This window comes from Lottia gigantea (genome assembly GCF_000327385.1).
Source record: "Lottia gigantea unplaced genomic scaffold LOTGIsca_52, whole genome shotgun sequence".
NCBI lineage: Eukaryota > Metazoa > Mollusca > Gastropoda > Lottiidae > Lottia > Lottia gigantea.
In genome coordinates this window covers 1566131-1582114 of record NW_008709781.1, presented here as the reverse complement: position 1 = coordinate 1582114, position 15984 = coordinate 1566131, and the positions used below count along the sequence as shown (strand labels likewise).

The 15984-nt window shown below is 31.9% G+C and overlaps 2 protein-coding genes across 2 annotated transcripts in view; both read right to left on the bottom strand.

Moving 5' to 3' along the window:
- Window positions 1-5963: 5963 nt before the first annotated feature.
- On the bottom strand, window positions 5964-9813 carry LOTGIDRAFT_219222 (hypothetical protein). The gene is made up of 6 exons (XM_009062649.1): window positions 9717-9813; window positions 8396-8548; window positions 8019-8119; window positions 7595-7728; window positions 7042-7109; window positions 5964-6682 (listed from the first exon to the last, which is right to left on the bottom strand). Exons 1-6 carry the CDS (start codon window positions 9725-9727, stop codon window positions 6601-6603), a joined length of 549 nt encoding a protein of 182 aa, XP_009060897.1. The 5' UTR covers window positions 9728-9813; the 3' UTR covers window positions 5964-6600.
- A 5691-nt stretch (window positions 9814-15504) lies between these two features.
- The window catches only part of LOTGIDRAFT_125950 (hypothetical protein), a gene marked incomplete at both ends in the record, with an annotated part of 27167 nt that continues 26687 nt past the window's right edge, over window positions 15505-15984 (bottom strand). Inside the window, one exon of the mRNA XM_009062648.1 lies at window positions 15505-15645. Within this exon, the coding sequence (XP_009060896.1) occupies window positions 15505-15645 (141 nt within the window). The remainder of the gene's footprint in view (window positions 15646-15984) is intronic.

Here is a 15984-nt window from a genome sequence, read left to right as displayed (position 1 = left end):
AAATTTTGAATATTTGGTAGCAAATGATGATATTATTTTCTGAAGGACAATGAGTCCTCGGCAACGAAAACTTACCTGATTGATGAAGCAAAGTAGACTTCTGGTAACGCATACACCTTAAATGATATGGCTGTGGCATTACTTTTTTGTAAGTTGAACTTAACTTAAATAAACTTCAGTACAATCTCTTTGTAGGGTGCAGCCTGTATGTATAGTTATAATTCTTATCATTTATCAAAACCAGAAGGTTTATCAGATTTAACCAGAAAAATTCCCAAAGGTTGGCAACATTTTATTATTCTTTACTTGGGTTAATTGAAAGAGATAGTTTTGATATCCTTAAGCGACATTTAGTGGTAGAGATCAAATTGAGATCAATGTGAGCTATAGTTGTGTTAGGTACTTGTCGATCTAGGGTCAATTCAAAGCAATAGTTTTGTTAGTTATGTGTATGTGCTGGCTAGCTTTGAGAATTCGTTGTTGTCTGAAACAGTCACATACTATTGTTCTGTGAAAAATTTGGCTTTTAATATATTTATTAAGTAAGTTTGGGTTCATCATTACCAATAATACTTTGGCAGTATGAATTATAGTTCATTGATTATTTAGGTTATATCGATAAATTGTCGAAGAGACAACAAACTATAAACATGGCTTTTTTATTTCAGAACTGCGAAGTTATTACTCTACTAGTCTTCCATATATCACAAATCAATGTCGTTACCATAGAGATACACTAGCGTCTGTTATAGAATCTAATGTATCACAAGTTACTAAACAACAAGAATGGGAAAATGAATGGAATAGTGCAGGTTTAGCTTCTCGACTTTCAAAGCAGGTTTGTTTTTTTATCATTGCTTTGCATCAGATATCAGGACAGATTGGTTTGGGACTTTCATAAATCATGTGCTTGCAATCATATGATTTGTTTTTACTCATAAATTTGATCATTTCTTTCACTTTGAATCTCTGGCTCTCTCAGAAATAAAAACATTCCACTTGGAAATCATCTGAATTTGATTGATATTTATTACAGGAGTTTTTAGATAAGAAGAAGAAGAAAATAGAGAAGATGATTAGTGATAGATTAAGACAAGATGTACAGAGAGATTCTAGTTCACAATCAACTCTCACAGACTTACAACAAATTATCTCTTCTATAAGTAGTAGAGCTAAATCAGATATTAGAACTAAAGGTTCTAGGTTTGCTCACACTGAAAAACTCTTATTCTCTAAGGTGGGTAATTAAACCTGTCATTGTTCAATATATAATAGTGATGAAGTGTTTGATTACTTAGGTTAGAATGAGTTCTTGTGTAACATTTCATATACTGTATACTTTTGAATATAGTGCGCACAATTAAACCCAAAGTTTGAAAAAAATCTGGACAAAAGAATTGACAAGTTTGCATAATGCAGATATAATGCTTTTAATAAAATTTTATTGAAAAAAAATAAGCTAAATGAATACCTAACATAGGTTTTAAAGACTATATAAATATAGTTTAGTTATAATAACATTTAGTCAATGCATTTTAAGTTTAAAGAAATCAGGAGTTTTGCATTAGTGACTAATACTTTATGAATTTTCTGCAGGATGAAGATAAAACTATGTCACAGATTGGAGGTGATGTACCTACCAAAGATACAGAAGAGGTTTGTACCAGTTATATTGTATCAAGATCAATGTACTAATTTAACAGTAATTATAAACAACTAGTCACCTAGATATGGGATTTAACAAATGCAAATAATACAAAAGAATGTCAAATTGACAGACTTAGTTAAAAAGTACAAGCACAAGCAATTCCCTTGAATGATGACTCTAAAGTTTAAAACTATAGTAAATATTTGTACATTTGATTATTCAGGAACAACAAAAAAAGAGAGAAGAAGAAATGCAATCATTAAGAGATGAATTAGGTGATTTATCATCTAAATTTGAATCATTAGAATTAGAAATAAAGAAATTCAATGCTACACAACAACAGTTAGAAGAAACTATAAATAAAGAATTAAGAGAGAATGAAGAAAAAGAAAGTTTATATAATGTTAAAAAGAAAACTATGGATTTATTACCAGATGCTGATAATAATATACTCAAATTACAGGTCAGTGTTTTAATGAATAAGGTTTCAACTGTTTGTACTCAGATTTTAACTACAAGACTCAAATAATGGAATGTTAAATATCTTTGGTTATTAAAGCATTATTTACCTGAATTTCACTTCAATTAGCTGGTTTTTATACATTGGTTTCAACGATTAAATGAAGCCACTCATGATAGATTTTGCACCAAATATTTTTTATATTTACAATTGCAACTACTGTGTTTCCATTCTTCATTGCTTATACTGTGAAATCCTTGAGGTTGCTCAGTTGGTGTTCTGTACGTTTGGGATTCAAACCAGAAAAATTTAAATTTGACATACCGATTGATTGACAGCATAATTGGAACAGTCAGAACCTGTTCAGAACTCTTCAATTTCTGCCCCAGATTTTGTGTCAATGTCCTTGATATTGTAGTTGACCCTATCTAACATATAGATTTTCATGATAGACATTGATTTGTTACAGGGTGTAGTTGATACAAGTTCTCAGAGATTGGTGACCCTAGCTAATAAATGGGAGGCACATAGAGCTCCATTAATACAACAATATAGAGAATTAAAAACTCTTACTTCATTAAAAGAGGTTGGTATTCTTATATTATTATTCTTGTCAATTTGTTAAGGAGAGACTTTCAGAGCACAGAGTTGAATGTATTTCACCGATACAATTTGGTACATTTATATATACTATGGAGACGTCAGATTAGTTTTATCTTATGAAGATTGTTAATGAGATAGACAGATATACGTTTAACTGTATAACATTGTCTATATTTCAGTCTGAAGCCCAGAAGAAATTAGAAGAAATCAAAGCATTCCGAGATAAAATGAAAGAGGTTGCTGATGAAGTTAGAAATAAAGAAGATTTACAAAAACAATATGTAATTATTGAATATATACTAAATTCTCCCCACGTGGAGCTCGATTGAAGAGTTCTGAACAGGTTCAGTCTGTTCCAATTCTTCCCCCAATCAAACAGTATGAAAGCGGATTTGTCACATTCAAAATTGTTCTTTCTACTTTCTTCTCTGCCATTTTGAATTCTGTCTGCACTACTCTTTTTTTCAACTTAGTTTATTAAACATTAAGTTCATTCCATAAATTGAGCAGCCCCCTAGAGACAGTTGGCTATCATCAAACATTTTGTCTCACCTGCTGTAAAATATTTTTCTTCAGTTAATCTGATAAAGACTGTTTGTATATTTGTAGCAAGCAGAATATGAGCGAATGACCAAAGATGTAAATAGATCAGCCTACACCAGAAAAATATTAGAAATTGTGGCCAATATAAAAAAACAGAAAAAAGAAATAGACAAGGTGGATATTTTATATTTATTTATTTAAGGGTTTTAAAAGGCATATTTGGGTTTGTATGTGTATTTTACAACATTCCAAATGCCAATTATTCAATCCTAATTGAATCATAATGAAAGCATTTTTCTAAAAGATGTGAAGGAATTATTCAGTAGTAAATGAAGGTGTGTAATGAGATTTAACTGGCTTTCTGTGAGTGAAGATCTCAAATTGAATATGATTTAAAACAAATATGAAATGTATATTGTAGGTACTAGTAGATACTAAACAGATACAGAAAGAGATTAACTCACTATCTGGTAAATTAGATAGAACATTTACCGTTACTGATGAACTCATATTTAGGGTAGGTGAACACAAAGCCAGTTTTAATATGACAGAACTTAACAATTTCATTCTGAAAAACTGATGTCTTTAAAACCAATATCATAAATCACATTGTTTTGTTTTCTCCAGCCTTTTAAGGATGCTACATCACTTAACTTTGTATAACTATGCATATAAAAGTGCAAAAATTTGTCAATAGCAATTTTCTCAGATTGAAGCCTTGACATTTGATGAACCTATATAACTACATATTTGATTAAGGACTAGACATTGTATTGATATTGAATAATATAATATTGATATTCTGAGTATATGATTGATTTCCAACTGTTATTATTATAATCAATATATTTTAATTTATTCTATTTTGACAGGATGCTAAGAAAGATGAAGCAGTAAAAAAAGCCTACAGATTTTTAGCAGCTTTACATGAGGTAAGAAGAAATATATATGCTACAGATTTATATAATATTAATTATATTAATTCTTATTTCTAACTGTCAAGAGATCTGATGATCAAATACAAATCGAGCTGGGATTGAACCCAGACCTAAAGATTAGCAGACGATTGGATAATAGTTAATACAGTAATATTATAATATACAAAATTTCTCTATTTAACTAGAACTGTGAGTTATTAATAAAAACTGTAGAAGAAACTGGTGTTATTATGAGAGAAATTAGAGATTTAGAGGATCAAGTAAGTGGATTGTTTAAGTTATTTCTAGCTCTTTTTAAGTATCAAAATTTCATTGTAGGATAACTTAATATCGATTGGGACAAATGATAGATGTTGTTGCTCATATCAGTTGAACAATATTTCCAAAAAAGTTATTATTATCTGTACAACTGAATTCAGTCTATATCAGTGTTTTTTAATGTTTCACCACAGCATTGTAGCTGTTATATTATTTAATCTTTTCCCATGTCATTTTGATATCGCCAATAGTTTAGGCAAAGAACTAGCTAGTTTACAGGTTCATTGAGAACCAAAGTTGTTAACCATGTAGACATTCTTATGGTTCTTTCTTCTTGTGTATTTTGAACATTTGTTGAGTAATTTTAATGCTTTCAATTATGATTATCAATTGCTTATTACAGATTGAAAATGAAAGTGGTAATAAAGTACTGGCTAATCTGGAAAAAATTACTCAAGATTATCAAGAAATGAAAAAAGAAAATACAGGTTTATTGAGTAAATTGAAACAAAAATAAAATACATAGAATTATATGGCCTATTTACAGTATGTAATGTGGTGTATGCAGGCTTCCATGTTAATAAAACGATGAACTATGTATTAGTATTGACTTATTGAAAATCTTTCAAATCTACCCAATTCCTTATTAATATAAACTTTAACCTTTTAAAACAGCATGAGAGGACAATAATTACTTATTATATTTTGTTATATTTAGCTCAATGCTCATCCACCGCAATATGTACATAAACTTGTTATATTTTTTTATAAATCATATTTATTTTCACCTATATGCCGGTTTAAAATGCACTTTTCAAAGAAAGAATTAAGATTTGAAAAACATTTAGAGGCAAATCACTCAGTTAAAGAGCTAAAGATCAATTTTGCTGCTTGTTGAAGATTTGTTTTGTACAAAATTATGCTGAATTAAGAATCTAATATTGATTCAATCTTAAGAAGTTCTTCTTTTAATGTGCATAGACACTGATGGCATAGATTTGCACCATTCCAATTTTTAGATGTCTTGTTATTGCAATGGACCATAGATGTTAATAGGGGCTGGCGCAATGGTGTTATCAAAGAACACTTTAAAATTCAAAAATTTTCTGAATTATAATCCCTTTAAGAGATCAATAAAGATTATATTGAAAATGTACATGAACTCTGTATATACTTAATATATTTTATAAAGGTGATTAAAAGTCAAGTGTAATTATCATTTACCCACGATTAAATACATGTTGTTATTTAAGTATTAAATACAATGTAGAATTGATACAGCTTTATATTTGAGAGAGGTTCACAAGTTTTCCCAAATGTAATACTTTATGTATATAGTAGGGGGAATCTTCAAATCTTTCAAAGTATAAGCCATTATTTCACCTCTACCATTATCAAAACCCCTACAATTCCACAAAAAATGTTTTATCTTATGAAAACCATATATTTCTCAGAGTTCTAGTGAAAGTAATTTTCTCACATGAATTGGGTTAATTAATGAAGACTGCTCATATAAATATCTTAAGTATTTTTCTAATTTACAAGAAATGTACAGACATTACAATATCAAGAATCAACATGTAAAACTGAAATGGAGCATTACATCCCATTTTCTGATAGTATTCTGATCTTTAATACTATTAAATAATAATATTTCACATGGAATACATTAACATTAAGTCAATTTATGATTACAATTTCCATGACAGAAAAATGAAAAATATTTTTGAATTAAAGAGATGTGATTGAAGGTTGTTGTTTGGTAAACCCTGATACAAACTGAGTTATAACTGAAATATATATAAACTATAATGAGATAATATCCAAGCCAGTTTTGATTGATAATAAAACTTTGTACCTTTCAAAAACTCTTCAAGAAAGCAGCACCACAATTAAAATTTATAACATTAAATATTCCAAACTAATTCCCTGAAGACAGATCATTACTAAATAGTTTCACAAAATATAATTAGTAAATATATGGACTGACTGGCACAAGATCAGTCGATAAAAGGTCTTAATTGTGTAAGTGCCTTCCATAGCAAGAATTTTGTCTTCATCATTCATTATAACATTTTAGAAGACAACATGGAATAAATGAATTTTGAATATTGTACAATTATAAATAGAAACTAATATAACAACTAATGCTATTTTACTCCTTTCATATTCCATAAACCATCATTTAAAAAGTGAAGATTATCAACGCCTATACCTTTATTCTTAGATAATCTGAAACAAAAAATTGAAAATTATATACCAGGGACACAGCAAGAAGATTTTGGGCTTTTTTAAATACAATTTTTCGTTTGGTTCTGAAAGTATTCTGATGCCCCTAATGTATGTGTCGATCAAACCAGTTTCTAAATGGGTGTCGATTTCCCATTCACACTGATATTTCACTTAGAAATAGGATTTAATTTCCAATACTAGATTCTAGAGGTTTTGAACAAAGAAACCAATAAGAAAATTCTGATGCTTATTCAGTAAAGCTCATCTTATGCTCGTGTTTGGATCTGATTAGCAGATAGTAACTGTATTAATTACAAGATATTCTTATAAATATTATAAAGAAAATTCTTAATACTTACATATCTTCTGTAGACATTTTAGTTAAGCCTACAGCTACAGCATGTTCTTTACCTTCAGCCATTATTGCCTGAGGTTACGATAAGGAATCATAATAAAAACACTGTAGCTTTATTAACTGAACCAGTAGCTGCTCAAAAAAGCTCAATGGTACAATGACAGGTCTCTAATGAATAGATAAATTTAATAACTCAACAGTCTAACAACAGTGGTATATCTTTCTCTCCAAACATGAGAACAAACAGTGTATAGGGTAAATAATATCAAGAAAGTAACTAGTATTTGAAATTTGAATTAGCAGCATAAGAGCTAGGTTTATCTTCATTGGGAGCATACCTGTAGCTACACTTATGCAGATAATATCTTTTCTAATATATCGAAACTAATTGCCATGACAATAACCTATTTTGGAAAGAAATTACTGGATTGAAGATTTTCATAATATTTTAGTGTTTGATTCATTTATAGACACAACCTTTACGATATGGAGATCTTGAAAATTATGAAATAAGAAGTTCTATGAATTTTTTATACCAATATTATTTAAAAGGATACCACAACTTTGTCAGCATCTACTTTAGTCATTCTAGCTCCTGGTGAAGTTAGACCCGGACACATTATATTAGCACCACTTAATACAAATCTTATAGCACCTTTATCTACCTGCATGTGAGGTAGGATAAATGGGTCTGAAAGAGAAATAAGAAATTTGAATCAAGCTGTGTATTTGATTCCATGTTTTTAAATGGTTTTACAATTATTTTGTGCTGTTGGTGTTTTTTTAATTCACAGTGGAGTAACTTGTGCAGTAGACAAAACCAAAATAAGTTAATTAAATGAGAAACTGATGATCTATAATGACCTAGTCAATTGTCTATGAATCAGAATGTGCAAATATTCTAAAGATTTCTTGTTAGTCCTTAATACTATTGTACTAGTGTACATTTGGTAGAATAAAAGAATAAGATACCGTACTTACATTTGTGTAAAAGACGAAGGGTAGGGCAATATGGTCCATCTCTGTGACGGAAAAACAACAAATCTCCATTTTGAGCAGCTATGACTTCTATATGATCATGGCTGAAATTAAATTCATATAAAATATTAAATGATGAGTTTATTATCATAATTTTTTTAAAATATTTCCCCATCTTTCAATAAAAATTTCTGATGCGTATCATTGACTTCAAGCATAGTTTCTTCTTTCACAATCTCAATTATAATTTTAGTTCCTTGACACCATTCAAAAAAATCTCCTGATTTAATAAATCGGCATGAGAGATGCTTGTTGAGTTAATAACAGAGTAGCCGAAATCAAAATATTTCATTTCAGTTAGTAAGGCTTACTTTACTCACCATTTAACAAGCTTGATAGCTTCTTTTTTGCCTATGATTTTATCTAAATAAGTTGCTACATGTGGATATGATTCTAATAAAGAATTTCTTACTCCTTTAACAACAGAAGACTTGGCATTATTTACACCCGTTACAGATTCTTTATCATCAAATCTACAAAGTAACACATGGGTATTCATCATTCTACACAGTCGACTTCAAATAGAAATATTATTACAGTAAACTGAAATCTAATATAACTTAACATGTTAAGTACGGCCATTTTGGCCTGTTTCAAATCAGAGAATAGCAAGATTTTGAGACATCTAGCCTAAATGGTTTTAGGCCTACTTTTTTATTTAAAAAATAAAAGTTATATTGGCTTGGCACACACAGAGCAGACAAACTACCGACAGTAACATGGTAAGAGTAGACATAAGGTAGGGATACTACCATATACATAATTTGATTAGGACTAGATATTAAGCATTTAAACCAATTCATAACTTATACAGTCAAGTAATCTAATTTCGTGGATTTCCGGAAATGATTAATAATTTACGTGAGCGACCTTGCGCGACCTCCGCATTAGATTGTTTTGATAAACATGGCTTTTCTCTACAATGTCAGCTAATAGAATGAAACCAGTAGTTTCAAGCAAGGTAAAATGTATTAATGTATACTTTGACAAATACAAAATGGCGGATTTCACTTCTTACCAAACGTCACCATTTTTTATCGGTCAGATTTCCTTTAAACAATAAATCACGCTACATATCTTATTTTTTCAGTCACTATTTCTTTTTTAAAATCGTGGTTCTTTGAAGGAATTGTCACTAGTTATATTGAATTGATATTAAAGATAAATACTAAGAGAAGTTAATTATACCACCCGGTATCCATACAACGTGTTTTTCTTGACTTATTTATAGATCAAACATTGTACATGAAAATAGGTTACGCATTCTGCTGCAGTTCCCGAGTTGGTTGCTCATGAAATATGGGTCAAAGGGAAGGATTCATAAAGAAAATCGAAATAAACCAATTTTAATTATTTTGTAGAATATCTGAGGAAACATCTAAGATATAAAAAATAATTTTCGTTTTTTTAACTTTGACGAAATTCGCTGTTGAATCCTTATATCCACGAAAATAGGTTCCACCACTGTACTGTATGGTACCGGTAAGGAATTGTCAGTGTCAGTCTGTCTACGAAAGTGTTTACATTTTCACAGTAAATAAATGAACTATTATTATAGGCCTAGTGACAGATCTTCAATTATCCAAAACAATTACAATTACAGTCAACAAAACAACAATATAAGAATAAAATACCACCTACTTTTTAAACATTATTGTGGAATATTCTCTTAAATGTGGAATAGTGTCTCTGGAATCAAAACATGCCTTCCCAATTACCAGAAATAGGTTTAGCAATGTCGTAAAGTTAAATTGGATTTGTCTCCCTTTAACAACATAACGCTTGCTTAAAAATGTGGATGAAGGCGATAGAGCCCATGCAGCAGAAAGTAAAACTATTAAAATAGATTTAGGTGACAAGAAATCTCAAAGCAACCTACCTCTTCATAAACCACACTGAAATAAAGCATACTATATGCAGCCCCGTCGTTAGGGTGGGGCCCGTGGGGTTGGACCCCAGCAAGTGAGAATTAAGCCCCAGCAAAACCTTCGTCAGAGCACCAGAGATTGATTCATTTACAATGTATTTGTACAAAATCAAAAAGATATAGATTTTGATACGTTTTTGGCACCTCAAAATTGTCAATTGTCAGTTTTCTGGGCCTTTAATTCTTCAAATTACAAAATCTGAACCGCAGGCCCAGCACCAATTCATTCCTAGCGACGTGGCTGCCTTTAAAGCACCAGGGTGGAGCCGCGGTGGCTCAGTGAGTTGCTCGCTAACCTGAAGGTCAAGGGTTCAATCCCGGCGTAGGTCGAGATTAAACCTTCGGATTTTTAAATTTTAACCCTGTTTCCCCCTGTCAGTGATGCAGGTAAGAGGGGCTGAAAAAGCGTCTAGTATGTTCGGATAGGACAATAAACCGAGGCCCCGTGTGCTACAGGCTGTGCACGTTAAATATCCCTCGACAGTTGGAAATCGAAAAAGAGCAGGCTAATGCCACTGTCCTGGCAAAATTTCCCTCATCGCACCCTGCATGGCGTTGCCCGTCTTCATTAGCCCACATGGTGCAGAAAAGTAGGACGTAAAACACCATTCATTTCATTTTAAAGCACCAGGGGAGACTAGGACTAGTTGTAACACGGGTTAGTTGTAACAAGCCTCATAATTAATAACACACAAACTCTACAGTTATATAGAGCTATATTGCCAAAGAAGATGGTGTAGCTATTTACATATCTGAAAGAAGGTGGACTTGCTTAGAGAACTCGACTGTAAAAAACATGTTTATCAAATATGAAAGTACAATTTTAGATAGCATTTTAAATCTATGTCAAAAAAAGGAGGCATTATTGGTAGTAGTCCGAAACATCTGCCTCTATTCCAGCCTCTGATGGTTATTTTGACAGTTGTCAGCTGGAGTAGAGACAGAAATAATAAGCCCTGTTAAATTAGAACATTTGGTATCTTCGCAGGTGCGCGGTTTTTATACCTAGTTAGATACCTCGGATTTGCAAAACCCAGGTATATTTGGAAAGATCAATATTTTTGTAGTTCAGTCATACCATCATTTTCTCCCTACACCATTTATGTCATGTCTCCGGTTCCTTCAAAGTTTTTTTCTGGCAAAACAGATCTAGTATCGGCCATTTAAAACTGCGTGCGCAGCCAAAAGTTCAAAGGTCGCGTGATACTAACAATAAGTTACGGCGATGCCCTACACTAATTTACAATCATCTTAAAGGTAATTCAATACTATGGTATAGAGTAAACGTATCTTTGGAGGTGTGGAAAATCCCCATTTCACTTGGTCTTTTTCTTCTGACTCTACATCAGCTGACATATGTCCAAATAGCTGTCTGAGGCTGGAATAGAGACATATGTTTCGGTTTATATTGGTAGTATCTTTTAACATTGCTTCTTTGATTGGATGGTGATCTGACGCTGTTCCACTATTTATAAATGATGGGCGGGAGATTTAAAATGAGCAGGTGGTTTGGGCTAAATTGTAACATTCTTCGTGGGGTAAGTTGTATCTGTGTTAAGATATGACTAGACTAGGCTATATTTCTATCGCAAAACAGGTGGAAAGTGTTCAATTTAAGCACTGGCCAAACGAAGATTTTATCAACAGAGTGACTCCATATTGTCACAATTGTGACTCGGACGAATCTGATTTTGCAATTTTAAAAATCATCTTATGGTTTGAATGTAATTCTTTCTATACAAGGAAATTATGAAAGCTTTAATTGTTTGTTCTGAAATGAGATTTGTAGGCTACTTGTTTAAGGTCGTAACCAGTTCCTGGTAGCCCTTATAGACACCATTTGCCATGACAAGTGTTTTATTGTTAAGTTACATTTTACCCCGTGGTCTGTTACAATTTATAATTTACAGGTTTTAACAAATGAAAAAACACAAATCACTTTTCTTAAATTGAAGTTTTTGTAAAATAGCAGAAAGTATGAAAATTGTTACAACTAACCCCGATCTCCCCGAGGGTGTGTATTACATGCCGACATAAGAGATAGCAATTATGTGGATTTGCTGAAATTGGCACAGTATTCCACTTTTGCTTTCCAAACCAGTTAATTAAGCATGTCTTAGGATATTGACTATAGCATCAATATTTCTTTTGTGTGAAAGCCCTCTTTTCTTAAATTAAAATAACACGATTTGTGGAAACGTCGAAAAGTGGACATTCATTGGTTCTAGGTTTGGGCGATATTCCTATACAAGCTTATAGCTCTGCTTATGTAGCTATGTCACTTACAAACATTCAAGTTGACAAATGAGGAGGAGGAGTTTAACGTTCTACATTTCTGCACCTTATATGGACAAATGAAGACGCACAACGCCATTCAGTGCGCAATTGAGGAACATTTTGACAGGACAGCGGCATCAGCGTGGGTTACTCATTTTCGATTTTTAACTTCGATTATCAGCCCATCCGACCTGCATCACTGACGGGGTTGAAAAATCCGATGGTAATATCTACCCTCAGGTTAGCGAACAAGCACCTAACTCACTGAGGCACTGTGTTTTATAAGTAGACGAGTTTCCAAGTTAATATTGTAAAAGATGGAGCATGTTCGTTCTATACAAAATTTTATTTCAAACAAAAACATAATACAATTCTCAAGTAATACTATGCATAGTCAATAACAGCAAGCACCAATGAAATAAAAGCAATGAACAGAATATTTGGCATAGGCATAACAAGGAAATGATAACTTTGTTAGGTTGTCTTCCTTTTCTAAATTTAACATCAAAGCCAGTAAATAAATAGACAGAAACAAGTATACTGGATATACCAGCTGATAGCTTATAATTAAATTAAATATCACTTGAGCATAATGTCAGGGCGCCCATTTAACACAAAAGATAACAAACTGGTCTGTTTCTATTTCAACATATTTCAGCTTATTTTTGCAAAGTATTTACAAAAATAGTTGCGGTCGAAGGGCGAATTATAATTAACAAACTTAAGGTTCAAATACTTATACCAAAAATGATTTTAATACAAATTCTATAAGGTTGTGTTCCTATCTGTACCCAAAACAGTCCTTACAATGGATTATGGCATTTAACCTATCATCATTCCATCAATTGGATTCGCAATATTACAAGCATAATATATAAATACACTGTTAGCTTTCAGGACTATATTCGATGACAAATCGACAAACCAGTGGCAGAGAAACTTCTGGAATCATTCATTCTAACAATATAGGGTATTGGTATATATAGAATGTTCTTTCCAGTATTACGTGCAAATCATCATCATTTGGACATTAAGTCTGAGAATTATTTAATTCAATATTCAAAAATACATGTATAAGTAATAAAACATTAATGACACATATTTATATCACAGAATATGCAACAGTCATAAGCGATTCTTGTCTGGTTTTCTTTGGTGGGTTAAAGGCACTAGTTGTTACGTCTGAAAAAATAAAAATGAAATCAAAATATAAACAAACACAGTGATAGATTTACCCCGTTTTTAATACTTGCTTCTTTATTCAATGTGGAAACATTTCTTCAAAGACAATAATTTTGCTACCTTTCAATCTAACGTATAATTTTGAATATTATGCGCAATCATGTATCATACGCAACCTTACACTACCTATTATATACCTGGTAAGATTCGCCTGAAATGACAAACCTTATTATAGACCATTTGATTTAAATCACAATTTCTTTATTTTAGTCTACCCCCACATAGACCCCTTTATAGAATAGTTTCACCAATCTCAGTAAGTAAAATGTATTTTCTTCTACTATCTTCGCAAACTGTCAGATAAATCGATTTTACCGGTTATATTTACAAGAATTTAAATACCATCTTCAATATTCGTTAATAAAAATATACATAAGCATACACAAGAGTATCAGTACTGAATCTGGTAACATAGTTAATTTTTACCTTGTGCACAGTCGTTGAATTGGAATATCGGGTGCTATTCGACAAGCAATCGGTGGACAAGAACATTTATATTGCATACATGAAGTAATTGTGTCACATGATCATGCTGTCATATCATTTATCATACTTACGGAAGAGCAATCTAATAATAAGTATGATACAAGTTTATCTGGACGGTAAGAATGATATTTCGAAACCTGTCAATAAATTAAATTTCATAATATTAATACCAGTATAAAGTGTTCTTAAATTATACAGAAATGTATCAAATTTACCACGCTCAGCTAACGTAGAGGTATCGGACAATATTAGGTTATTGTTCCTTTGGTCAGGAATCATACGAAATTCTCTTTTAACTCTCAGGCTTATTACATGGTCATATATTCCTAGCATTCCCATTTACTATTTGTCAAACAACAGCATTCGAAAAAAAACCCATCAGTTGTCCCTATAACTCGGCACTCTCAAATCAGTCTAAAAAAATAAATTACCTGGCATTGAGTTGACAGTACAGATAGTGATGTCGGTATCCAGTTTCAGTCGGTTATGTCCACCGTCATGGATCGTTATATTTACCGTTTACTGAAATAAATGCAATAAGACATTCTATTTGAGTCATTCAATGGATTTAAGGAGCAAGAACATCCTATTCGGTTTATGATGAAGCTTCATATGAGAAGGGGTTTGTTGGTCCCTAATAAGGGACAGGGTGTCTCTTACTGTAACACCATAGTATACCAGTTCTGCAGTCAATAATTGTGGATCTTTGTAGTGTGCTTCGTATATATATATTTACTATACATACCCGTAAATAAAATCAATTTCTTACCAGAATAATACATATAGTTGGCCATTGAACATTTATCATTCAACTGAAATATCAATGATAAAATTTGCAATATAATTTAACTGTAGAGAACTCTGTAATGAACGATTATCCACATCCGCCACCCCGACCTCACCCCCTTTGCCCTCTGATTTGGGCATTCATGTTGCCTGCAAAATATTACATTGTTAGTTAGTATCTATCATGAAGTTGAAAATCATGCAATGGAAAAGTCACAGCAATAGAATTCACACATTAATTGAAGAGATCGGTAACTTAATCCTATTAATAAGACAGATTCGCCATCCGTTTGACCAATGGTTCCTTATCTCAGCAATGGGATTTTCCTTAGTTGAGCCAATAAGTTGGCTAATAGTTTTCACACCTCACAGTCGAAATTTGAACCTACAAATCTATGTGTGTAAAGAATTATCCGCGTTTGGAAATTAAAAAGTTAAAATGACGACTCGTCTTTTCTATTTCCTGTCATATATAGAAAAGACATAGGCTACACATAAATAGAAAGTGAAATTTGAAGGTTTGAAGTATTTTTTTCTAAATTATGCGATTTCCATACATTTCTACTACTTCTAAAGACTATTTACATAAATTAAATACCAATTCAACCTCCAAAAATGTGGAACGTCTCTTTAAATATGTTAAAAACAGTATTTTAGCTTGAAAGATCAGGATCAGCTCCATAGATCATTAATATAAGCAGATCTAATATTTCAGTATGAAGTCGAACTTACAAAATTGATATTAGTTCTAACTGTTCTTTGATTAATCGGCTGTCTAGGTCGTATATTTCCCGCCATTAACATCTGGGGATTATTTCTACTAGCTTGATTTAACTTTCTCATTTCTTTTATCTGAAAATAAATCAGTCGTGTAAACTTTCATTATTTCCCTATGTAAACTTAGGTCGCGCAATATCATATAATTTACTATTGAATATCGCTAATTCTTCAAGCAAATCAGGACCCCATTTATACAGAAAATTTGTACGGCCTAAAGCTACAAAATTGAAAATTTCCATGTTAAAAATTTGAAATCAAAAAATATTTTATGCAATTGGCCCTTGAAACCGTTTCCCTTATCACATGAAATGGAAACTTACGTGTGGTTGTAAGTTAAACACCAAGATCTTCCAGTGGCGGAGCCTGGTTTACGTCCGAGAGGGGGGGGGGGGGGGGGGGGGGGAAAACCCG